The sequence below is a fragment of the Pan troglodytes genome, chromosome 21 (genome assembly GCF_028858775.2).
Source record: "Pan troglodytes isolate AG18354 chromosome 21, NHGRI_mPanTro3-v2.0_pri, whole genome shotgun sequence".
NCBI lineage: Eukaryota > Metazoa > Chordata > Mammalia > Primates > Hominidae > Pan > Pan troglodytes.
This window is the reverse complement of record NC_072419.2, coordinates 42,993,672-43,020,247: the sequence shown is the minus strand read 5'-3', so window position 1 is coordinate 43,020,247 and position 26,576 is coordinate 42,993,672. Positions and strand designations below refer to the sequence as shown.

The window sequence follows — 26,576 nt, the reverse complement described above, 5'->3', positions numbered from 1 at the left end:
AGGGAGTGGCCTGGAAATGAGAGAGAAAAAGTCCTAGAGCAGGAGTGGGATAGACTGTGAGGCAAACTGAGCTCAGAGCTCCAGTCCACCCTGGGGAGAGTCACGGTCCACATTTTGGGAGTTAAGGAGATAAAGGGAGTGGGAACCAGAGCCTAGCGACGGGGACAGGGCATCAGATGCCCTTTGAGGCGCTGTATTCCTCCGGCAAGAATCTCTCCGGGCCTCTGTTTCCCCCATCTTAGATGGGCTCTGGGGCCGTCGGGCGCAAAAGGACACGATAGTGTGGCGGGTCCCGGAAAGGGACTCCCGGGCGGGGTGTTGCGGGGAGGTGGTGACGTGGCCGGACAGGACCCTAAAGGACTTGGACTAGAGGAGCGGAGCTGGCAGGAGCGTCGGACGGCGGTGTACGCATGTGCGTCGGCGGAGGCAGGCGTTCTGCGCGCGCGTGCCCGAGAAACTGACGGCCGCGCATGCGCCCTTGGTTGGCGGGAGTTTCGGAGGCGGTGACCGTGACGTAGAAGGTGGAGACCGCTTCACCCTGATCAGGGAGGATCGGCTGCGGGTGCGCAAGGCGTCCAGGAGTGACCTGGGGCTGTGGAGGGCGACCCGTGGCCTTGTGTTTCAGGTACGGAGGTTCCGGACTGGACGGGCGTCAGGAAGTCACAGACTTGTCCTCTGATGTGGCCCCGCCCGCCGCCGCACTAATCTCTTCGGCGTCGTACCTGTCGGCCCAGCTCGACCCGCCGCAGCCCCGGCCCCGACCGTGGACACTGGGGGTCCCCGAGGGCGCTGCGACCTCCTCCCGGGTGAAATGAAACCCGAGGGCAGTCCCCCTTACCGACCCCATTAGAGGCGTATCTGCCGTGCCAGGGGTCTAGACTCCAGAAACAGGGGTGAGGACTGGGTAGAGGGCTGGGGTTCGAATTGCCCCTGTGCCCCCAAGGCTGGCTGTGTCACAAGCTTGGGCCAGGCTTTTTGCCCCTCTGAACCTCAGTTCCCCTGTCTGCAAAGTGGAGTTAATGGTGCTTACGGAGTTGTGGAAGGGATTAAGTGGAATAACGATGCAAGTAAAGCGCTTACATAGCACAGGTCCTAGCATAGAATAAGCGTTTAACAGTTGACAGTTGTTGCTTTTCTAAGCCTGGATCTGTGTGATACAGTCGTTATTATCCAAGCCTGGATCTGTGTGATATTGTCATAAGGACCGTGGGGGATTCAGATCCTTGACCGAGCCCTCCTTGTTATCTTTTCCTTTTTGTCCCTCTGCATATGTTCATATCTTTTTACTTAGCACCCCCCACAGACAGATTTCTGCTGGGAGGGAGGGGACGATGAAGAGATGCCTAGGTGACATCCCTGCCTTCCAGGCAGTTGTTCCTGACAGTCACTAGCAATACAAATACAGCCTGGCTGGGGAGACAGACATGTAAACAGATTTTATAGCCAATGCTACGAAGGCCAAGGGGCATAACCACCAACTCTGCCAAAGATAAGTGATGTGAAAGCTTCATATTTGAGCCAGGTTGGGAAGGATGAATAAGTTTAACAGGTAGAAGGACAGATATGTGCAAAGATTCAGAAGTAGTACAGGGAATAGGACTGGGAGGAGAGAGCAGGAATGGGTAAATTGGGACTAGTTTACCTGAGGTGTTGCCTACACTTTGGAAAAGTCCCGGCAACTGTCTGAAGAATAGACTGGGCCGGGTGTGGTGGCTCAGGCCTGTAATCCCAGCACTTTGGGAGGCTGAGGCCGGGCAGATCACCTGAGGTCAAGAGTTCGAGACCAGCCTGGCCAATATGGGGAAACCCCATCGCTACTAAAAATACAAAAATTAGCCAGGTGTGGTGGCAGGCACCTGTAATCCCAGCTACTCAGGAAGCTGAGGCAGGAGAATTGCTTGAACCTGGGAGGTGGAAGTTGCAGTGAGCCGAGACTGCGCCACTGCACTCCAGCCTTGGTGACAGAGTGAGATTCCACCTCAAAAAAAACAAAAACAAAGAATAGACTGGAGACGGGCCGTTGGAGGTAGAAAAACTAGTGGAGAGACTATTAAGATAGTGGGAGGGACCAGAAATTATGAGACCTGAACTAAACTAGTAACAATGAGGCTGGGCGTGGTGGCTCACGCCTGTAATCGCAGACTTTGGGAGGCCTAGGCTGGTGGATCACTTGAGGCCAGGAGTTTGAGACCAGCCTGGCCAACATGGGGAAACCCCATCTCTACTAAAAATGCAAAAATTAGCCAGGTATGGTGGTGCATTCCTGTAATCCCAGCTACTCAGGAGGCTGAGGCAGGAGAATCACCTGAACTGGGGAGGAGGAGGTTGCAGTGAGCCAAGATTATGCCACTGCACTCCAGCCTGGGCAACAGAGCAAGACCCTGTCTCAAAATAATAAATAAACTAGTAACAGTGAGAATGGAGAAAAGATTTAGAGACTGTTTATAAAACAGTTAGGACTTTGGATCTGGAGAACTAAGAATAAGAAGTAATGGATGATGTGGTTTTTCTAGTTTGGAAGACCAGGTAGACCATAATGTCATCAATGGAATTAGGGACTAGTTAAACACAAAGTAACTGGGAAGTAAGGTAGGGTATGTGTTCAGGGAGATTTGAATATTTCTAGCAATAAAGTGTATAGAAATTCAGAAGAGGAGGTGATGGCCCCTGCTGATATTCTCTGTCAGGGAGATGGATAAGGGTAGCTCAGAGAGGCTGGAAAGCACACGGCCTATTCTGGGGCTGTAAAGCCCCATTGAGACTGCAGTGAAACGTGAAGAACAGATCACTTCCATTTTCCTATTTTCAGAGTTTACCACCTAGGATGACTTCAGTGACTAGATCAGAGATCATAGATGGTAAGTATTGTAGTGAAATTCAGTACCTCTTACCTTGGGTTCAGGCTTCTGAGCTATACCCAAATCTTTCCTGGCTCCTGGTAGATTTGGAATCACATACTCATTATTTGCAGAGATGTTTTCTTTATGTTTCCACGATCTAGGGGCATACATTTACTTTTTCCACTTTTTTGCACAAATAGTTGTGGCGGGCTTGATCTTGTATTTTGACTTTTTTATAACAAATACTAGAAAAAGGACCAGTGATGTCTAAGACTCATGATCATCAATTGGAATCAAGTCTCAGTCCTGTGGAAGTGTTTGCTAAAACATCTGCCTCCCTGGAGATGAATCAAGGCGTTTCAGAGGAAAGAATTCACCTTGGCTCTAGCCCTAAAAAAGGGGGAAATTGTGATCTCAGCCACCAGGAAAGACTTCAGTCGAAGTCCCTTCATTTGTCTCCTCAAGAACAATCTGCCAGTTATCAAGACAGGAGGCAATCCTGGCGGCGAGCAAGTATGAAAGAAACGAACCGGCGGAAGTCGCTGCATCCCATTCACCAGGGCATCACAGGTGGGGTGCTGTGTACACAAGACAGTGAGGTTCCAGCTCAGATAAGAGACAGGTTCCAGCTCAGATAAGAGGCAGTGAGGTATGGCAGAAAGTGTGGGAGAATAGACATGACTTGCTACTTTATAAGTACTGATGTCAAACACCTAGTAAATGTTCAGTATTACTGCTATTTCTTTTTAAGAGACAGGATGTTGCTGTTTTGTCTAGGCTGGACTTGAACTTCTGGGCTCAAGCAATTCTCCCACTTCAGCCTCCCAAGTAGCTGGGACTACAGGCGTGAGCCACTGCACCTGGCTTACTACTTATATTATATTATTAGCTGCCACAAATAAATTTCTAATTGTTCAATACTCACCTCTGCTAGGGTGAGAGACATTAAAGATTTCTTTCTGTGGTTTTCTGTCTCATACCCTAAAGTGGAGCAGAAGATAGTTGGGTTGATACCTGATTTTAGCCTTTATAACTGGAAATACCTCAGAAGGAAGATGCACATACAAATATCTAGAGTGGGCCAGGCACGGTGCCTCATGCCTATAATCCCAGCACTTTGGGAGGCAGGAGGATTGCTTGAGTCCAGGAGTTTGAGGACAACCTAGGCAAGATGGCAAGACCCCATCTCTACAAAAAGTTTTTAAAAAAATAGCAGGGCATGGTGGCACGTACCTGTAGTCCCAGCTACTGGAGAGAGGCTGAGGCAAGAGGATCACTTGGGCCCAGGAATTCAAGAAGGCAGTGAGCTATGATTGTGCCACTCAATCTATCCTGGGTGACAAAGTAAGACCCCTGTCTCTAAAAAACTTTGTCTCTTTTTCCCTATCCCCTCTCTCTTCCCTCCTCCCTCCCTGCACCCCACCCCTCTCCCTTCCCTCTTCCCTCCCTACCCCACCCACCCCCGCCTCACTTTCTTTCTCTCTCTGTCTCTCTCTGTGTGTGTGTGTGTGTGTGTGTGTGTGTGTGTGTGTATCTACAGTGAAAAACAGTTTTTAGGGATGCTATACAGAACGTGATTTGTGTCATTTTGTGTGAATTTACAATAGTAACTATATCTTAGCATCAAAGTACAGAACATAACGTGGAAAAGCTTGCATATTTCAGGAAGACTATACTAGCTCTGTGATGTTGAGTAAATTACTTAACCTTCTTTGTCTTAAGGTCCTCATCAGCAACTTGGAGATGAAATAGTACCTATCTTACATAACACAGTACTTGGGACATAGTAAGCCCTGAAATGTTAAGCTACTGTGATTAGTTTTAAGGTATCGTCCTATTTCCAAGTGGTCTGATGCACAAAAGGAAATCTGGGTAAAGATAGGCACTTAGCACATCAGAAAATTGCTGCCACAAGGCCCATGTACTTTAGTCCCTAGATGTGCTGAGAAAACATCAGTGCATCCCAAGATTAGCCCTACCTTTAGCTCTATGCCAGAGTATTTAGACTTAAACAGAAAAGCATCAGTGTAATAAGATTGGTTCTTGCCTGGTTATTTCTGGCAACCTGTCAGGTTTCCTTGGTTATAGGCAGAAAGTATCCTGTTTTTCTTGACTAACAGCAGTGACAATTAAGAGACAAGAACTTTAAAAACACAACCAGCTGAAGCTAGAGGGCAAAAAGACATGTAGCTCTCATAATTCACAAAGCAAAATTCCTTTGCTATGTAGTAATTGTTTACAAGTGGACATAATTTTAAAAAACGGTATCTACATCTTGCGATTGGTTAGGGATTCAGTCGCATAATTATGTAAAATGCTCACCCAATTCAGTCTAATAACGCACTCTATGACCTTGGGCAAGTTACCTATTACTTTGTGCCTGTGTCATTATCTGTTATCTGAATGGAATTCATAGGATACTTGCCCCTTTAATGAAATATGTATATAGCATTTCATAAAATGCTTTTTATATAGCAAGTGTTCAACAAATGTTAGTTATTAATGCTATTATGAGGTCATTATAGAGAGGCAGTGTGGTAATAGAGGGAAAAACACAGATATTGGTGAGAGACTTGGGTTTGAATTCTGGCTCCACCAATTTCCAGTTTCTGGCCTCAAGCAAGTCATTTCCCCTCAGAGCTGCAGTTTTCCCATTTGTAAAATGGAACTTTATAATAGTACTCTTCTTATAGTATACAGTACAAAGTGTTTAAAGCACATTGCAGTGCCTGTCCTATAAAAAAGCTCAGATGTGGCCAGGCACAGTGGCTCACACCTGTAATCCCAGCACTTTGGAAGGCCAAGGCAGGCAGATAACTTGAGGCCAGGAGTTCAAGACCAGCCTGGCCAACATGGGGAAACCCTGTCTCTACTAAAAATACAAAAAATTACCTGGGTGTGGTGGCGCATGCCTGTAATCTCAGCTACTGCAACCTCTCGGCTCACTGCAGCCTCCGCCTCCTGAGCCCTTTTGATTCTCCTGCCTCAGCCTCTGGAGTAGCTGGGATTACAGGCGCATGCCACCACTCCTGGCTAATTTTTCTATTTTTAGTAGAGACGGGATTTCACCATGTTGTCCAGACTAGTCTCCAGCTCGTGGTCTCAAGTGATCCCATGCCTCGGTCCCAGAGTGTTGGGACTATAGGCATGAGCCACCGTACCTGCCCAATACAAAGATTCTTATAACTTTTTTTTTTTTAAGTTTAGATGAACAAATGGGTAAACTTCATTCCTCAGTGATCCTGCAAAAATTAGAATTCTGTCTTTAACTAAAGAAGGCTGTTCTTGCCTTAAGTTGGATTTATCAAGAGGGAGGACATTTTTCAGTTTTGTTAGTTGCTAACTATGTAACTATCCAGCTCCTTAAATGTGGCTATGTTTTATGTTAGAGCTCAGCCGGTCTATCAGTGTCGATTTAGCAGAAAGCAAACGGCTTGGCTGTCTCCTGCTTTCCAGTTTCCAGGTAAGGTTCTTATAACTAGGAAGTGTTTTTGTGTTTGTTAACTGCTATTGTGACAATCTTTTGTTTTTAGATGGAGCCTGACTGTCACCCAGGCTGGAGTGCAGTGGTATGATCTTGACTCACTGCAACCTCCGCCTCCCAGGTTCAAGTGATTCTCCTGCCTCAGCCTCCCGAGTAGCTGAGACTACAGGCACATGCCACCACGCCCTGCTAATTTTTGTACTTTTAGTAGAGACAGGGTTTCACCATGTTGGCCAGAATTGTCTCGATCTCCTGACCTCCTGATCCGCCTGCCTCGGCCTCCCAAAGTGCTGGGATTACAGGCATGAGCCACCGCATCCAGCCCTTAATTTTTTGCATTTTAGTAGAGACGGAGTTTCACCATGTTGCCCAGGCTGGTCTTGAACGCCTGAGCTCAGGCAGTCCACCCACCTTGGCCTCCCAAAGTGCTAGGATTACAGGTGTGAGCCACCGCGCCCAGCCTTTTTTTAAGGTGTATTGTGTATTATGTGGCTACCAGGTGCTTACATCAGTTTAGATAAGCAGGTAATTTGTATGAATTAAATAACCTTTTTTTTTTCCTGAACCGAAAGTCAAAATCTGTAGTCCAAGCAACAAAAAGTTTTTTGTTTTTTCTTTGTTTGTTTGTTTTTTGTTGTTTTTTTGAGACGGAGTCTTGCTCTGTCACCAGGCTGGAGTGCAGTGGCACAATCTCGGCTCACTGCAACCTCCGCCTCCCAGGTTCAAGCGATTCTCCCGCGTCAGCCTCCCGAGTAGCTGGGACTACAGGCACGCGCCACCATGCCCCGCTAATTTTTTTTGTATTTTTAGTAGAGATGGGGTTTCACCATGTTGGCCAGGATGGTCTCCATCTCCTGACCTTATTATCTGCCTGTCTCAGCCTCCCAAAGTGCTGGGATTACAGACGTAAGCCACTGTGCCTGGTCAACAAAGAGTTTTTTTTTTTTTCCCCTTATCTATTTATTTGTTTCTGTGAAAAGTCTTATGTGTAAAAATTACATCATATTTAGTATTTAGTTTCATATTTATTAAACATCATAAAGTGACATAAATTTAGGACTGGCCTGGAAGTTTTTGGTGGTTGTACTAAAAATGCTTTTCTTTATTTAGTTCTCTATTCAGAAACTTGAACCTTTCCTAAGGGACACTAAGGGCTTCAGTCTTGAAAGTTTTAGAGCCAAAGGTAAGTTGCTAACAGATAAGTGAGCTTTGACCCTGGGCAGTCAAAGCTTTGCTCACAGCATCCCCATTTACAGAAGCTGCTCCCTTATAAAACTAGCTCCCCCACCTTTTGTTTTTTAGAGAGTCTCACTCTGTTGCCCAGACTGGAGTACAGTAGGGTGATCTTGGCTCACTGCAGCCTCTGCCTCCTGGGTTCAACCAATTCTCCTGCCTGAGCCTCCCGAGTAGCTGGGAGCCACCACACCTGGCTAATTTTTGTATTTTTAGTAGGGAAGAGGTTTCACCATGTTGGCCAGGCTGATCTTGAACTCCTGACCTCAGTGATCTGCCCACCTTGGCCTCCCAAAGTGCTGGGATTACAGGCATGAGCCACTGTGCCCAGCCCCCTACTTTTTTTAAATTGCAAGAATACATGCTTACGAAGCTAAGGAGGTGTGAAAGTGGAAAATAATCTTCCCTTCCATTCTGGCCCCCAGTCTAAGTTCCTCTCCCCAAAGGTAGCTATGGCCACCAGTTTCTTGTGTATCCTTGCAGAAATATTTATTGCTTTTTTTTTTTTTTTTTTTTTTGAGATGGAGTCGCGGCTCTGTCACCCAGGCTGGAATACAGTGGCACAATCTTGGCTCACTGCATCCTCTGCCTCCTGGGTTCAAGCAATTCTCCTGCCTCAGCCTCCTGAGTAGCTGGGATTACAGGCACCCACCACCACGCTCAGCTAGTTTTTTGTATACTTAGTAGAGACGGGGTTTCGCCATGTTGGCCAGGCTGGTTTCTAATTCCTGACCTTAGGTGATCCGCCCGCCTTGGCCTCCTAAAGTGCTGGGATTACAGGTACAAGCCACTGTGCCCGGCCTGGATTTAACTAGTTCTTTACTAATAGGCTTTAAGTGTTGTTGTTTTTTTTGTTTTTTTTTTAGTCTTTTGCTACTACAGTAAATAATGTAATGAATTTTTTTTTTTTTTTTTTTTTGAGACGGACTCTCGCTCTGTCGCCCAGGCTGGAGTGTAGTGGCGGGATCTCGGCTCACTGCAAGCTCCGCCTCCCGGGTTCATGCCATTCTCCTGCCTCAGCCTCCCAAATAGCTGGGACTACAGGCGTCGGCCACTGCGCCCAACTAATTTTTTGTATTTTTTGTAGAGCCGGGGTTTCACCATGGTCTCGATCTCCTGACCTCATGATCCGCCTGCCTCCGCCTTCCAAAGTGCTAGGATTACAGGCGTGAGCCACCTTGTTGCCCAGGCTGGAGTGCAATGGTGCAATCTTGGCTCACTGCAACCTCTGCCTCCCAGGCTCAAGCAATTCTCCTGCCTCAGCCTCCCTAGTAGCTGGGATTTCAGGCATGTGCCACCACGCCGGACTAATTTTGTATTTTTAGTAGAGACGGGGTTTCTCCATGTTGGTCAGGCTGGTCTCGAACTCCCGACCTCAGGTGATCCACCCACCTCGGCCTCCCAAAGTGCTGGGATTACAGGCACGAGCCACTGCATCTGGCCTTTTTTTTTTTTTTTAACACAAGCCTTTTGGCACGTATGCAAGTAAAAAGAAGATAAATTCTTAGAATTGGAATTAACTAGTTCAAATGAAATTATGGGAATTACCAGATTGCTTCCCAGACAAGTGGTATCAATTTATTCTCTCACTAGCAATACATGCAGGGACTTGTTTTCTTACACTCTCACCAACAAAAAAGCCTTTTAGATTTTCTTACTATATGATAGGTGATAGAAGATATTTTGTAGTTTTAGTCTGTGTTTTTTTCTTTTGAAGAAGATAAGCATTTTTTCTTTTTTCATATTTTTAGAGCAATTTGTACTTTCTTTTTTTTTTTTTTTTTTTTTTTTGAGATGGAGTCTCACTCTGTCTCCTAGGATGGAGTACAGTGGTGCGATCTTGGCTGACTGCAACCTCCACCTCCTGGGTTCAAGCGAGTCTTCTGCCTCAGCCTCTGGAGTAGCTGGGATTACAGGCATGCACCACCATGCCTGGCTAATTTTGTATTTCTAGTAGAGACAGGGTTTCGCCATGTTGGCCAGGCTGGTCTCAAACTCCTGACCTCAGGTGATTCACCCACCTCAGCTTCCCAAAGTGTTGGGATTATAGGCGCGAGCCACCATGGCTCAGCCTCATGTTCGTTTTTAAAACTTAGGATGGTGGCTCTTTTACACTGATTGGTAGGAACTCTTTATATTACGAGGCAGTTAGCTAGTTGTCTGTGAAATAAATTACTAATGATTGAACTTTCTAGGAAGTACCTATTCTGCTAATAGTGTAAATATACACTTATCCAGGGTCAGAAATACTCAAGTTTACCCACTTAAAAGATCTAGAAAATACATGAACTTGGGCTTACTTGCCAGTTAAAATTGTTTATCTCAGAATTGACCATCACCTTAATTAAAGTAGATATGCTAGGATTATCCTGATAACTAATTAACATAGCCTTTCCCCTTAGTGTTCTTCACCTGAATGTAGTAGTGGACTCTTCAAGTCTAGCAGAGGCCTGTTTTTAACCTTACGCCCGTAATTTTTTTTTTTTTTTTGAGACAGGATCTCGCTCTGTTGCCCAGGCTGGAGTGCACTGGCATGATCACAGTTAACTGTAGCCTTGATCTCCTAGGCTCAAGCATTTCTCCTTCCTCAGCCTCCCAAGTAGCTGGAACTATAGGCATGTGCCACCACACCCAGCTAACTTTCTAAAAAAAATTTTTTTGTAGACGTGGGGTCTTGCTGTGTTCCTCAGGCTGGTCTTGAACTCCTGGGCTCAAGTGAAACTCTCACCTCAGCATCCCAGAGTTCTGGGATTATAGCAGTGAGGCACTATGCCTGGCCTTTTTGGTTTTCTGTCTTTCTTTTTTTTTTTTTTTTTTTGAGACAGAGTTTTGCTCTGTTGCCAGGCTGGAGTGCAGTGGTGCAATCTTGGCTCACTGCAACCTCCGCCTCCCAGGTTCAAGTGATTCTCCTGCCTCAGCGTCCTGAGTAGCTGGGACAACAGGCATGCGCCACCACGCCCAGCTAATTTTTGTATTTTTAGTAGAGACGGGGTTTCACCATGTTGGCCAGGATGGTGTTGATCTCTGAACCTCGTGATCTGCCCGCCTTGGCCTCCCAAAGTGCTGGGATTATAGGCATGAGCCACTGCACCAAGCCTGGTTTTCTTTTTTTCTAATAAAGAGATGGGGTTTCACTATGTTGCTCAAGCTGTGCTGGGCTCAAGCAATCCTCCTAAGTAGCTGGAACTACAAGCACTATGCCCGGCTATGCCCATAATTTTTTATTTGCCTCCGTGTTTCTTATTACCCTCTTGCCTATTGCCTGACTTCTTTTTTTTTTTTTTTTTTTTTTGAGACAGAGTCTCATTCTTGCCCAGGCTGGTGTGCAGTGGCACCGTCTCAGCTCACTGCAACCTCTGCCTCTCAGGTTCAAGCGATTCCCCTGCCTCAGCCTCCCGAGTAGCCGGGATTACAGGCGTGTACCACCACGCCCAGGTATATTTTTGTATTTTTAGTAGAGACAGGGTTTCATCATGTTGGCCTGGCTGGTCTCAAACTCCTGACCTCAAGTGATATGCCTGCCTTGGCCTCCCAAAGTGCTGGGATTGCAGGTGTGAGCCACCCCGCCCAGCCTCAGATATACCTTTTAAACTGCTTTTTCACAGTTCATTTATAGAAACATTTATCATAAATGTCATAAAGGCTGGGCACAGTGGCTTACGCCTACAATCCCAGGACTTTGGGAAGCTGAGGCAGGCGAATCGCTGGAGCCAAGGAACTGGAGACCAGCCTAGGCAACATGGTAAAACCCCATTTCCACAGAAAATACAAAATTTAGCCGGGCATGGTGGTGCTGCCTATATTTCCAGCAAATAGGGAGGCTGAGGCGGGGGTTATATTGCTTGAGCCCAGGAGGTGGAGGTTGCAGTGAGCTGAGATCACACCACTGCACTCCAGCCTAGGTGAAGGAGCGAGAGTCTGTCTAAATAAATAGATAAAAATGAGTTGTCTTTCATTTTATCTATACCTACCAGAAAAAAAAGATAAAATCTTTCTACATACTTAACTCCACACTTTTGGGTGGGCTTGAGGACCAACATGTAACAGTACCTAGAGCTGAGACTACCTTAATACACCTTTGTCAGCATCTCACTATGAAAACGTATATTTCCTTTATTTTATGACACGTAAATTTGTGCTGTCTAGCATCTTCTCTTTCTGAAGAATTGAAACATTTTGCAGACGGACTGGAAACTGATGGAACTCTACAAAAATGTTTTGAAGATTCAAATGGGTAAGAGCAGTTCCCCTTCTGTCCTAAATTATGATTGAATTAGGACTTTAGGCCGGGCGTTGGTGGCTCATGCCTGTAATCCCAGCACTTTGGGAGGCCGAGGTGGGCGGATTACGAGGTCAGGAGATCAAGGCCATCCTGGCTAACATGGTGAAACCCCATCTCTACTAAAAATAAAAATAAAAAATTAGCCAGGCGTGGTGGCAGGCGCCTGTAGTCCCAGCTACTCAGGAGGCTGAGTCAGGAGAATGGCATGAACCCAGTATGCGGAGCTTGCAATGAGCCAAGATCGCGCCACTGCACTCCAACCTGGGTGACAGAGAGAGACTCTGTCTCACAAAAAAAAAAAAAAAAAAAGAATTAGGACTTTTGTTGTAATTAGATAGTTGTTCATTTACCAACAAACATTTATTCAGCATCTTCTCTTTTTATTTATTTATTTATTTTTTGATTCGGAGTCTTGCTCTGTACCCCAGGCTGGAGTGCAATGGTGCAATCTTGGCTTACTGCAACCTCCATCTCCCGGGTTCAAACCAGTCTCCTGCCTCAGCCTCCCAGGTAGCTGGGACTACAGGCATGCGCCACCATGCCTGGCTAATTTTTTTGTATTTTTAGTAGGGATGGGGGAGATGGGGGTTTCACCATGCTGGCCAGGCTGGTCTCGAGCTCCTGACCTCAAGTAATTCGCCCTACTTAGCCTCCCAAAGTGCTGAGATTATAGGTGTGAGCCATCCTGCCTGTTCTTATTTTTTGTATTTTTCTAGAGATGAAGTTTCACCATGTTGGCCAGGTTGGTCTTGAACTCCTAACCTCAGGTGATCTGCCTGCCTCAGCCTCCCAAAGTGCTGGGATTACAGGCATGAGCCACTGCGCCGGCCTATTTTTAATTTTAAAGGCGGGGTCTCCCTATGTTACCGAGGCCTTTAGAACTCCTGGGCTCAAGCGATCCTCCTGCCTCTGCCTCCCAAAGTGCTGGGATTACAGCCATGAGCCCCCACACCCAGCGGATTCAGCGTCTTATGTACCAGGCTCTTTTAGATGCTGGTGATATAATGACAAGTGAAGCAAGGTCTCTTTTGTCATACATTATAATAGAAGACACAATAAACAAATATATGGGAAATAATGACTCAGCGATAATCTAGGAGGTCAGTAAATATAATCATGACTTGAGGGGGTGGGCATCTTTAGCTGGAGTGTTCAGAGAAGACCTCTAATGATTTGACCTTGGGCTTGAAACCTGTAAGATATGAATGGTGAGAAGGAACCAGCCATGAAAAGATGAGGGGAAAAACATAATTCACATCTTTGCTACCTTGCCAAGAGCCAAAGAACATGGCTCTTGAATATTAGCAGAAATTTAAAACTACCCCCAAAACTGGTACTTCCTCTGTAGGGGTGAGACTAACATCCTTAACACCCTAATTTCCACCCAGCAACAAGTCACTTCACTTGGGCTTACATCATGAACTTTAGGTTTTGACTTCACAAAAGTCTTTAGGATTGACATTGCTAGAGAGGAAATGAAAAACATTTTAGTTTAAAGTAGCATCTCTTTTTTTGTTTGTTTTTTGAGATGGAATTTTGCTCTCATCACCCAGGCTGGAGTGTAATGGCGCAATCTCTACTCACTGCAACCTCTGCCTCCCGAGTTCAAGTGATTCTCCTGCCTCAGCCTAACCCGAGTAGCTAGGATTACAGGCACCTGCCACCACGCCCAACTAATTTTTGTATTTTTAGTAGAGGCAGGGTTTCACCGTATTGTCTAGACTGGTCTCGAACTCCTAACCTCAGGTGATCCACCCTTCCTGGCCCCCCAAAGTGCTAGGATTACAGGCGTGAACCACCACACCGGGCCTATTTTTAATGCAGTATATTTTAGCACAGGCTAGTGTTTCTTAGCCAGAGGTAGTAATGGCTGTGTGTCTCAGGCTTTTCTAGAAAAAAACCTGAATGGTGGCACAAATAATTTGTTTTTGCGAGGTAGAATACCAAGTACATATAAAATATTTTGGCATTTTCAGGCCTGCTTTTTCATAAGAATTAATTACCCCACTCATTTAAGCCATTGGGTAACAGTAGGAATCAAAGTTGGTAAGCTGGACGGTACCAGAACACAGAGAGCCTTCAGTGCCAGGTTAAGGAGTTTTGACTTTTCTTCTGTATGCAGTAGAGAGTCACAGAGTTGTTTTTTTGTTTTTGTTTTTGTTTTTGTTTTGAGGCAGAGTCTCGCTCTGTTGGCCAGGCTGGAGTGCAGTGGCACGATCTCAGCTCACTGCAACCTCCACCTCCTGGGCTCAAGCAATTCTCCTGCCTCAGCCTCCCTAGTAGCTGGGATTACAGGTGTGTGCCACCATGCCTGGCTAATTTTTGTATTTTTAGTAGAGACGGGGTTTCACCATGTTGGCCAGGCTGTCTTCAACTCCTGACCTCAGGTAATCCGCCTGCCTCGGCCTCCTAGACTGCTGGGATTACGGTCGTGAGCCACCACGCCCAGCTGAGAGTCACAGAGTTTTTAAGCAACGAAAAAAAGAAATTAAGAGAAATATTTTAAGAAAGGTTAATCTGGCCATGATGTGAATTGGAATTGATAAGAGAAACAGAATATAAAGAGACCACTTAGAAAGCTATTACCTAGCTATTACCTACAGCTTAGAAAGCTATTACCTAGTGCAAGCCCGGCACAGTGGCTCACGCTTGTAATCCCAGCAGTTTGGGAGGCCGAGGCGGGCGGATCACGAGGTCAGGAGATCGAAACCATCCTAGCTAACACAGTGAAACCCCGTCTCTACTAAAAATACAAAAAATCAGCCGGGTGTGGTGGCGGGCGCCTGTAGTCCCAGCTACTCGGGAGGCTGAGGCAGGAGAATGGCATAAACCTAGGAGGCGAAGCTTGCAGTGAGCCAAGATTGCGCCACTGCACTCCAGCCTGGGTGACAGAGTGAGACTCCATCTCAAAAAAAAAGAAAGTTATTACCTAGTGGAAAAGTGAAATAGAGTCCAACATTAAGTATTTTTTGAAAGACAAAAATTATGTAAGGGATTCTGGGCATGGTGGCTCCCACCTGTAATCTGAGCATTTTGGGAGACCAAGGTGGGAGGATCACTTGAGCCCAGGAGTTTGAGACCTGGGCAACATGGCGAGACTCCATCTCTACTAAAAGTAAATAAATAAAAGGCTGGGTGTGGTGGCTCACGCCTGTAATCCCAGCACTTTGGGAGGCTGAGGTGGATGGATCATGAGGTCAGGAGTTTGAGACCAGCCTGGCCAACATAGTGAAACCCCGTCTCTACTAAAAATACAAAAATTAGCTAGGGATGGTCGTGGGCACTTGTAGTCCTGGCTACTCTGGAGGCTGAGGCAGGAAAATCACTTGAACCCGGGAGGCAGAGGTTGCAGCAAGCCGAGATTACGCCATTGTACTCCAGCCTGGGTGACAAAGCGAGACTCCGTCTCAAAAATAAATAAATAGCTGGGTGCTGTTGCTCATGCCTGTAATCCTAGCACTTTGGGAGGTTGAGGCGGGCGGATCACCTGAGGTCGGGAGTTTGAGACCAGCCTGACCAACATGGAGAAACCCCACCTCTACTGAAAATACAAAATTAGCCGGGTGTGGTGGCACATGCCTATAATTCCAGCTACTCTGGAGGCTAAGGCAGGAGAATCTGTTGAACCAGGGAGGCAGAGGTTGCAGAGAGCCAAGATTGTGCCATTGCACTCCAGCCTGGGCAACAAGAGGGAAACTCCGTCTGAAATAAGTAAATAAATAATTTATAAGCGATTATATTAAAGCAAATATTTCTTGAAAGATTTATGTCATAATCCTATCTGTTTTCCAGAAAAGCATCAGATTTTTCTTTGGAAGCATCTGTGGCTGAGATGAAGGAATACATAACAAAGTAAGTTAACCTTTGTTAGAAAATCTAAATTCATTCTCCCATCTGGGGAAATTAACTAACTTGGAAAAAATGAATAGTAAGCATTGTATTTGGAGAGTCAGCATTAGTGCATCAATACTAGAAGTTAGAAGGCTGCATATTGAGATTTTTATGGACTCTACTAATGATCAATTTCATAGAATGGAGTCTAGAGAATACAAATATTAATTTGACTTGAAGAACTCAGGTTTGATATGATTAAATATCCTCTGAATTGGTCAGGCTTTCTAACCCTGTAATGACCTTTCAACTCACATTTTACATCCAGATTGTACACCTCACATACTTATTGTTACTGTGAGTGATTCAGAATAAGATTATAAAAATTAACTGAACTTTTTTTCCTGATTCTTACAGGTTTTCTTTAGAACGTCAGACTTGGGATCAGCTCTTGCTTCACTACCAGCAGGAGGCTAAAGAGATATTGTCCAGGTTAGATCTATGAACTGTAAAAACTCTTTAAAAATCTTATGGAGTTTGATTGGTGTTTATTTCAGTTCTGTTAGCACAAATTGAAAGATGAATCCTTTCTCACGGGCCAATAAGCTCATCAAATTCTGTAGTGTGTATTAGCACTCTCTGACCAGAAACGGGAAGTGAGTGAGAGGAAGGAAGAGTTGGTGTCACTATTTTCAGTCCAAGAACACAATTGTTTCTGTTCTATGTCCTTGGCTAACATTTCATATCCTGGGGGAGACAGACACATCTCTGCATTGTATCTGGCAGCCTGGGGCTGGGCCAAGAACAGTAACCAAGGGGCTTCAGTGAGCACATGGCCTATGAGCTGCAGGTTTGGGGGATGCCCTTGGCCAGGGCCTTCTTGGAGACAGAAAGACATGAAACTGGGTGATGAGGAAGATTGAGGAAAGAGAGGATCTTTGGGTCTTGAAGGTAGAGGAAAAGTAGGAAAGTGCTAGGTGTTTTTTTGTTTTGTTTTGTTTTGTTTTGTTTTGGAGACAGACTCTCGCTCTGTTGCCAAGGCTGGAGTGCATGGCGCCATCTGAGCTCACTCTGCCTCCCGGGTTCAAGCAATTTTCCTGCCTCAGCCTCCTGAGTAGCTGGGACTACAGGTGTCTGCCATGATGCGTGGCTAATTTTTGTATTTTTAGTAGAGACAGGATTTCACCATGTTGGCCAGGCTGGGCTGGGTGTTTTTTTGTTGTTTTTTTGTTTGTTTTTTTGCTCTGTCGCCCAGGCTGGAATGCAGTGGCACGATCTCGGCTCACTGCAGCCTCCAACTCCCTAGTTCAGGCGATTCTCCTGCCTCAGCCTCCCGAGTAGCTGGGATTACAGGCATGCTCCACCACACCCCACTAATTTTTGTATTTTTAGTAGAGACAGGGTTTTGCCATGTTGGCTAGGCTGGTCGTGAACTCCTGGCCTCAAGTGATCTGCCCATCTTGGCCTCCCAATGTGTTGAGATTACAGGTGTAAGCCACGGCACCTGGCCAGAAAATGCTAGATTTTGATTTAGTTGAACATTTAAACCATGGTTTTAAGCTTTTTTTTGAGATCGAATCAGCTAGAATCCCAACTACAAAATGTTAGTCAAAACCCTAATTACAAAAGTGGCCTCTCAGTAGAGAGGGGCTTTGAGGAGCATGGTTTGAAAAATTTCCCCAATCCAGGTAATGATGGTTATCAGTTACTTTATTCACCCCTTACATACTGTATTTATGAAGATAGATAATGTGTAAGATGCTAGTTTCAGATAAAATCTTTTGTGGCAAAGCTTGTAGGTTAAGAGGAATGGTTCTAAAAGCAGACTGTCTGTTCAGACTCTAACTGTTCCTTAGTTTTGTGACCTTGGGCAAGTCACTTAGTCTTGAATGAGCCTGAGGTTCCTCATTTGAAAATGGGGATGATATTAGTACCTTCCTCATTGGGTTATTGTGTCAAATTAGGTTAAATGTAAAGTGCCCAGTAATGTCTGGCATATACTTAGCACTCAGTAAATTGTAGTAGTTGTTGTTATTAAAGTTGTTGTTCATCAGTTTTCATGAACTCTCAGTCCTGTTCAGTTATTTTAGGTAATTGAAGTAGGCCAGCATGTTTTGGTAAACAATTATAGACACTGACTTTAGGATAGTAAGCTTTGGCTTCACTCTCTCCCAAGTATAGTCCTTCTGGTATATGGACCTTACTATTAAGTGGATTCAACTGACTGGAAGCTTCCAGCATTTCCTGGAGTCCGGAGGTATAAAGACATGAATACTAGACAATTGTTTCAGAACTTCTTGTTAAGACCAGGCGCGGTGGCTCACGCCTGTAATTCCAGCACTTTGGGAGGCCGAAGCAGGCAGATCACAAGTTCAGGAGTTCGAGACCAGCCTGGCCAACATGGTGAAACCCCGTCTCTACTAAAAATACAAAAAATTAGCTGGGCATGGTGGCAGGTGCCTGAAATCCCAGCTACTCAGGAGGCTGAGGCAGGAAAATTGCTTGAACCCGGCAGGCAGAGGTTGCAGTGAGCCGAGACCCGAGACCGCACCACTGCACTCCATCCTGGGCAACAGAGTGAGACTCCGTCTCAAAACAAAAAACAAAAAAAAACCTTTCTGTTAAGAAGTGAGCCTATAGCTAGCGTAGAGTGGAGGAATACTGATTCAGCTTTATAGGATAATCTTTGGTATCTCTTCCAGAAAATAATTACAGAATCTCTCAAAAGCTCTTGTGTTTTGTTTTTAGAGGATCAACTGAGGCCAAAATTACTGAGGTCAAAGTGGAACCTATGACATGTCTTGGGTCTTCTCAGAATGAAGTTCTTAGTACAAAACCTGACTACCAGAAAATATTACAGAACCAGAGCAAAGTCTTTGACTGTATGGAGTTGGTGGTAAGTGGGCTCATGTTTATTTAGTTGAGTTATCCAGCTTTGCCACCTTGTAATCCTTGGAAATTAAAAGACCTGGAGAAATGTATAAGTGTAAGTTGAATATGTTTATTCAACTCTACCTTAGGAAAACATGGAGAGACAATTAAAAAATAATAAACAAATGAATATATAGTGGTAAATGCTGATGAAGCAGGGTAAGAGAGACAGTATAGGGAGGTTGGTGGGTTGCTATTTTATATAGCAAGGTTATTGAAGGCCCCACTGAGGTGCCATTTCAACAGACTTGAAGGAAATGAGCCATGAGGACATTTGAGGGAGTAGTATTGTGTCAAACCAGGTATTAATAGCAAGCAGATGGCATTTGAAAGGACAATTCAAGGAGAGTTTATTTTCAGAAAGGCTAAATAGAAAGGTATGGGTATTGGAGAACCACAAGGGTTAGTGGAGTAACCTGGGGCTTATAGGCAGCAGAGCTCTTACTCCTCCTAGGACTCAAAGGGAGGAGGGAGTAGCAGTTACTGTGGCACCTAATGGGAGAAAGTCACATGGTTAGCTGACTTGAGCCAACTCAAGATGACTCGTTCAGCTCCTTCCCACTTAGGCATCCTGTTGGTAGAGGTTACACGGGTCAGCCTCCTGGAGCATAGAGCAGCCTGGAGAAGAATGTGGTGTGACTTTGGAGGAACAAACAGAATTATCTGGCATAAGCATTCCAGGCTGAAAGAACAGCAAGCCCAGAGCTCCTGAGCAAGAGCTTGCTTGTTGGGTTTGAGGAACATCCAAGAAGCCATGGACCTTTACAGCTCACAGCTGTCTTTTTTCTACAGATGGATGAACTGCAAGGATCAGTGAAACAGCTGCAGGCCTTTATGGATGAAAGTACCCAGTGCTTCCAGAAGGTGTCAGTACAGCTCGGTAAGCTTGTCTCTTGAGGGGACCAGAGTTTAGGCTGTTTTCCATGATAGCCTTTGGGATACAAACTGCCCTTCAAAGCCTATGGTCCAAGAGGGTAAGACCTATATGAGGTGATTTGTTTTTCTCCCCACAATAAATAGTATGTTATGGGTACTCAGAGTTGATAGGAAATTTCTAGATGTAAATTCTACAGAAGCACAGTAGACTGAGAATTAAATCCCCATGAAATATGTTGTTGTTTTGGTAAATCCAAGACTTAAGAAATACCCACCCATTGCTTTTTCCCTCTTCATTTCTCAAGAATTCACTAAGTGACACTGACATTACTCCTCCCTAGCTTTTCCTGACCTCCTTCCAGCCCTAAATTATTGGCTATACATACCTTCATTTTCTTTCTTTTTTTTTTTTTTTTAAAGTAGTCTTTTTTTTTTTTTTTTTTTTTTTTTCTTTTTTATTGATCATTCTTGGGTGTTTCTCGCAGAGGGGGATTTGGCAGGGTCACAGGACAATAGTGGAGGGAAGGTCAGCAGATAAACAAGTGAACAAAGTTCTCTGGTTTTCCTAGGCAGAGGACCCTGCGGCCTTCCGCAGTGTTTGTGTCCCTGGGTACTTGAGATTAAGGAGTGGTGATGACTCTTAACGAACATGCTGCCTTCAAGCATCTGTTTAACAAAGCACATCTTGCACCGCCCTTAATCCATTCAACCCTGAGTGGATACAGCACATGTTTCAGAGAGCACAGGGTTGGGGGTAAGGTCACAGATCAACAGGATCCCAAGGCAGAAGAATTTTTCTTAGTACAGAACAAAATGAAAAGTCTCCCATGTCTACCTCTTTCTACACAGACACAGCAACCATCCGATTTCTCAATCTTTTCCCCACCTTTCCCCCCTTTCTATTCCACAAAACCGCCATTGTCTTCATGGCCCGTTCTCAATGAGCTGTTGAGTACACCTCCCAGATGGGGTGGTGGCCGGGCAGAGGAGCTCCTCACTTCCCAGTAGGGGCGGCCGGGCAGAAGCGCCCCTCACCTCCCGGACGGGGCGGCTGGCCAGGCGGGGGGCTGACCCCCCCCACCTCCCTCCCGGACGGGGCGGCTGGCCGGGCGGGGGGCTGACCCCCCACCTCCCTCCCGGACAGGGCGGCTGGCCGGGCAGAGGGGCTCCTCACTTCCCAGTAGGGGCGGCCGGGCAGAGGCGCCCCTCACTTCCCCGACGGGGCGGCTGGCCCGGCAGGGGGCTGACCCCCCCACCTCCCTCCCGGAGGGGGCGGCTGGCCGGGCAGAGGGGCTCCTCACTTCCCGGTAGGGGCGGCCGGGCAGAGGCGCCCCTCACCTCCCGGACAGGGCGGCTGGCCGGGCGGGGGGCTGACCCCCCCACCTCCCTCCCGGACGGGGCGGCTGGCCGGGCGGGGGGCTGACCCCCCCACCTCCCTCCCGGACGGGGCGGCTGGCCGGGCGGGGGGCTGACCCCCCCACCTCCCTCCCGGACGGGGCGGCTGGCCGGGCGGGGGGCTGACCCCCCCACCTCCCTCCCGGACGGGGCGGCTGGCCGGGCGGGGGGCTGACCCCCCCACCTCCCTCCCGGACGGGGCGGCTGGCCGGGCGGGGGGCTGACCCCCCCACCTCCCTCCCGGACGGGGCGGCTGGCCGGGCAGAGGGGCTCCTCACTTCCCAGAAGGGGCGGCCGGGCAGAGGCGCCCCTCACCTCCCGGATGGGGCGGCTGGCCAGGCGGGGGGCTAACCCCCCCACCTCCCTCCCGGACGGGGCGGCTGGCCGGGCCGGGGGCTGACCCCCCCACCTCCCTCCCAGACAGAGCGGCTGGCCGGGCCGGGGGCTGACCCCCCCACCTCCCTCCCAGACAGAGCGGCTGGCCGGGCAGAGGGGCTCCTCACTTCCCAGTAGGGGCGGCCGGGCAGAGGCGCCCCCCCCACCTCCTGGACAGGGCGGCTGGCCGGGCAGGGGGCTGATCCCCCCCACCTCCCTCCCGGACGGGGCGGCTGGCCGGGCGGGGGGCTGACCCCCCCACCTCCCTCCCGGATGGGGCGGCTGGCCGGGAGGGGGGCTGACCCCCCCACCTCCCTCCCGGACGGGGCGGCTGGCCGGGCAGAGGGGCTCCTCACTTCCCAGCAGGGGCGGCCGGGCAGAGGCACCCCTCGCCTCCCGGACGGGGCGGCTGGCCAGGCGGGGTGCTGACCCCCCCACCTCCCTCCCGGACGAGGCGGCTGGCCGGGCAGAGGGGCTCCTCACTTCCCGGTAGGGGCGGCCGGGCAGAGGTGCCCCTCACCTCCCGGACGGGGCGGCTGGCCGGGCGGGGGGCTGACCCCCCCACCTCCCTCCCAGACGAGGAGGGAGGACGCTCCTCACTTCTCAGACGGGGTGGCTGCCGGGCGGAGGGGCTCCTCACTTCTCAGACGGGGCGGTTGCCAGGCAGAGGGTCTCCTCACTTCTCAGACAGGGCGGCCGGGCAGAGACACTCCTCACATCCCGGACGGGGCGGCAGGGCAGAGGTGCTCCCCACATCTCAGACGATGGGCGGCCGGGCAGAGACGCTCCTCACTTCCCAGATGTGATGGCGGCCGGGAAGAGGCGCTCCTCACTTCCTAGATGGGATGGCGGCCGGGCAGAGACGCTCCTCACTTTCCAGACTGGGCAGCCAGGCAGAGGGGCTCCTCACATCCCAGACGATGGGCAGTCAGGCGGAGACGCTCCTCACTTCCCAGACGGGGTGGCTGCCAGGCAGAGGCTGCAATCTCGGCACTTAGGGAGGCCAAGGCAGGCGGCTGGGAGGTGGTTGTAGCGAGCCGAGATCACGCCACTGCACTCCAGCCTGGGCGCCATTGAGCACTGAGTTAACGAGACTCCGTCTGCAATCCCGGCACCTCGGGAGGCCGAGGCTGGCGGATCACTCGCGGTTAGGAGCTGGAGACCAGCCCAGCCGACACATCGAAACCCCGTCTCCACCAAAAAAATACGAAAACCAGTCAGGCGTGGCGGCGCACGCCTGCAATCGCAGGCACTCGGCAGGCTGAGGCAGGAGAATCGGGCAGGGAGGTTGCAGTGAGCTGAGATGGCAGCAGTACCGTCCAGCTTCGGCTCGGCATCAGAGGGAGACCGTGGAAAGAGGGGAGAGGGGAGAGGGGAGAGGGGGGAGGGGGGAGGGGGGAGGGGAGAGGGGGGAGGGGAGAGGGGGGAGGGGGGAGGGGAGAGGGGGGAGGGGGGAGGGGAGAGGGAGCTCTATCTACCACACAGTCCTTCTCTGAATATGAGTCGGTCCCAACTTACTCCATTTTCTTTCTTCTTCTACTTTTTTTTGGGGGGGGGGGGGACAAAGTCTCTCGCTCTGTCATCCAGGTTGGAGTGAATGGCACAATGACTGCACAGCTCACTGCAGCCTCAACCTGATAGGCTCAAGCAATCCTTTCACCTCAGGCTCCCAGAGTAGCTGGGACTAAAAGCATGCACCACCACCACCACACCCAGCTAAATTTTTAATTTTTTTGTAGAGATGGGGTCCCCCTGTTTGTCCAGGCTGGTCTTCAACTCCTGGGCTCAAGTGATCATCCTGCCTCAGCCTCCCAAAGTGCTGGGATTACAAGTGTGAGCCACTGCACCTGACCATCTTGTTTTTTTGGGTTTTTTTGTTTGTTTGTTTGTTTTGAGACGGAGTTTCACTCTTGTTGCCCAGGCTAGAGTGCAATGGTGCGATCTCGGCTCACTGCAACCTCTGCTTCCCGGGTTCAAGGGATTCTTCTGCCTCAGCCTCCCTAGTAGCTGGGATTACAGGCATGCTCCACCGTGCCCGGCTAATTTTATATTTTTAGTGGAGACGGGGTTTCTCCATGTTGGTCAGGCTGGTCTCGAACTCCTGACTTCAGGTGATCCACCTGCCTTGGCCTCCCAAAGTGCTGGGATTACAGGCGTGAGCCACTGCGCCCAGCCTCCATCTTCTTATTGATCACACTGTATTGTGATTGTAGTGGTGGCTGGCTTTCTTTCTTTCTTTCTTTGTTTTTGTTTTTTTTTTTTTTTTTTTTTGAGACAGTCTCGCTCTGTTGCCCAGGCTAGAGTGCAGTGGCATGATCTTGGCTCACTGCAACCTCTGCCTCTGGAGTTCAAGATATTCTCCCACCTCAGCTGCCTGAGTAGCTGGGATTACAGGCATGTGCCACCATGCCTGGCTAATTTTTGTATTTTTAGTAGAGATGGGGTTTCACCATGTTGGTCAGGCTGGTCTTGAACTTCTGACCGCAAGTGATCTGCCCATGTTGGCTTTCCAAAGTGTTGGGATTACAGGCATGAGCCACCCCTTTTTTTTTTTTTTAGACAGGGTCTAGCTCTGTTGCCCAGGGTGGAATACAGGGGCGCAGTCATGACTCATTGCAGCCTCAACTTTCTGGGCTCCCAGGTGATCCTCTTGCCTCCCATGTAGTTGGAGGATCATGCTAGGACCATGCTAGGCTAATTTTTTTTTTTTTTTTTTTGTAGAGACAAGGTCTTACTGTGTTGCCCAGGCTAGTCTCAAACTCCTGGGCTCAAGGAGTCGTCCCGCCTTGGTCTCCCAAAGTGCTGGGATTACAGGCGTGAGCCACCATGCCCAGCTGTGGCTGGCATTCTTACCAAATTGTCATCTCCTTGAGGCCAGAGACTCTCTTATTTGTCTTTGTAATGCCCTTCCATGTGTGTTACAATGTCCCTACATTAAGTTTTCAATAAATGTTACGTTATTTCAGTTGAAATTTATTTTTTGGCCTCTTTTCTCTGCAGGGAAGAGAAGCATGCAACAATTAGATCCCTCACCAGCTCGAAAACTGTTGAAGCTTCAGCTACAGAACCCACCTGCCACACATGGATCTGGATCTGGATCTTGTCAGTGACTTTATGAGAGTTTCTGCCACAAGGTGCCCAAGAGGAGAGGAATGGGAAGAGTGCCCCAGCACGTGGTGACTGCGTGATTTCTGCTCGTTGCCTTTGAAGATAACTGGCAGGACTGACTGTAGAACACTTTGACTTTTTTCAAAAAGTGATGGAATTTGTACATCCAAATGAATATTGTATAGACAATTTTCCCAGGAATGTGCAAAATGCTTGAAAGTTCAAACTTCTTTTTTGAAATGATCTTCAGATCCAGTGGCCCATTCTTTTATCTTTATCCTGTGAAGGTGTTTTTCAGGTTTTGAAACAATCCAAAAATCATTTAGGACCAAGTCTAAGGAAACATTTTAGTGGCCAAGTTGGATTCTGATTGTAAAGGAATGATACTAATTTTCTAGCATGGCTCTGAAGGTGATTTTAGGTAGGAGAGTTTTGAGGCTGGGCGCAATGGCTCACGCCTGTAATCCTAGCACTTTGGGTGACTGAGGCGGGTGGATTGCTTGAGCCCAGAAGTTGAAGACCAGCCTGAGAAATAAGGTGAAACCCTGTCTACAAAAAATACAAAAAGTTAGCTGGGTGTGGTGGCTTGTGCCTGTAGTGCTAGCTACTCAGAAGGCTGAGGTGGGAGGACTGTTTGAGCCCAGGAGGTTGAGGCTGCAGTGAGTTCTAATTGCGCCACTGCACTCCAGCCTGAGTGACAGAGTGAGACACTGTCTTAAAAAAAAATTAAAAATTGTAAAAAAATGAAAAAAAAAGTTTTGAGCATTGTTTGCATCATTGGGATACATATGTCACTTCACAAGATGTTCAATTTGAAGGAAATACCACTCATTCTCTATGTCCTGTTGTCTGTAGTGTGCTTCAGTTTTTAATATTGAGTTGACCTCCTAAATCCTGGATTCATGACAAGAAAGGAGTAAGTACTACTATTCATCGTTCTATTTGTTTATAATCTGTATTATAAAATTGCACATAATTAAAAGCTTTCCCTTGTCTTCGTCTATGTTTTGAGTGTATAAACAAAAAGGGAGTGCCGGGTGCGGTGGCTCACACCTATAATCCCAGCACTTTGGGAGGCCAAGGCGGGCAGATTGCCTGAGCTCAGGAGTTCACGACCAGCTTGGGAAACACGGTGAAACCCTGTCTCTACTAAAAATACAAAAAATTAGCCGGGCATGGCGGTGTGCACTTGTAGTTCCAGATAGGAGGGTGAGGCAGGAGAATTGCTTGAACCCGGGAGGCGGAGGTTGCAGTGAGCCGAGATCGTGCCCTTGTACTCCAGCCTGGGTGACAGAGTGAGACTGTCTCAAAAAAAAAAAAAAAAAAAAGAGGGAGGGCTGGGCATGGTAGCTCACACCTGTAGTCCCAGCACTTTGGGAGGCCGAGGTAGGTGAATCACTTGAGGTCAGGAGTTCGAGACCACCCTGGCCAACATGGTAACCCATATCTATAAAAAAATAGCCGGGTATGGTGGCACACACCTGTAATCCCAGCTATTTGGGAGCCTGAGGCGGGAGAATCACTTGAACCCGGGAGGCAGAGCTTGTGGTGAGCTGAGATAGTGCCACTGCACTCCTGGGCAGTGCTTTTTCCTGGGCGAAAAGGCGAGACTCCATCTCAAAAAAAAAAAAACAAAAAAACTAGGAGGGTTTAACAGAAAATAGGATTCTTTGCCAAGATGCTGAAGTGAACAGTAGTGTTGAGATATACTTCTGCATTAATTATCAGTAGAACACCAACTAGGCCAGGCACTTCAGGAGGCTGAGGTGAGTGGTCGCTTGAGCCCAGAAGTTTGAGGCCAGCCATGGGCAGCATGCCAAAACTCTGTCTACAAAAAATACAAAAATTAGCTGAGAGTGGTGGTGCATACCTGTATTTCCAGCTACTTGGGAGGCTGAAGTGAGAGGATCAATTGAGCCTGGAAGGCCAAGGCTGCAGCAAGACATGATCACAGAACTACATTCCAGCCTGAGCAACAGAGTGAGACCCTATCTCAAAATTAAAAAAAAAAAAAAAAGCCACACACACAAAAAAAACCCACCATCTAATTTATTACTTACGTTTCTTATTCTGGCCAGGCATGGTGGCTCACACCTGTAATCCAGCATTTTGGGAGGCTGAAGTGGAAAGATCACTTGGGGCTAGGAGTTCAAGATCAGCCTAGGCGAGATGGTGAGACCCCTGTCCCTACAAAAAATTTAAAAAATTTTTAAAATTTGAT

At 47.9% G+C, this 26,576-nt stretch overlaps 1 protein-coding gene across 5 annotated transcripts; it reads left to right on the top strand.

Annotated features, from left to right (window-relative positions):
• Positions 1-25,349, top strand: DSN1 (DSN1 component of MIS12 kinetochore complex). 5 transcript variants are annotated; one of them, XM_016937874.4, is made up of 11 exons: positions 1-625; positions 2,810-2,858; positions 3,090-3,410; positions 6,230-6,303; positions 7,435-7,507; positions 11,704-11,791; positions 15,632-15,691; positions 16,088-16,162; positions 18,419-18,566; positions 19,394-19,481; positions 24,248-25,349. In XM_016937874.4, exons 2-11 carry the CDS (start codon positions 2,825-2,827, stop codon positions 24,355-24,357), a joined length of 1,071 nt encoding a protein of 356 aa, XP_016793363.2. In that variant the 5' UTR covers positions 1-625; positions 2,810-2,824; the 3' UTR covers positions 24,358-25,349. The 5 variants fall into 5 exon arrangements, with proteins under 5 accessions (XP_016793363.2, XP_016793365.2, XP_016793366.2 ...); XM_063802925.1 differs by having other exon boundaries at positions 512-893; XM_016937876.4 differs by lacking the exon at positions 2,810-2,858 and having other exon boundaries at positions 13-625.
• Positions 25,350-26,576: the final 1,227 nt, after the last annotated feature.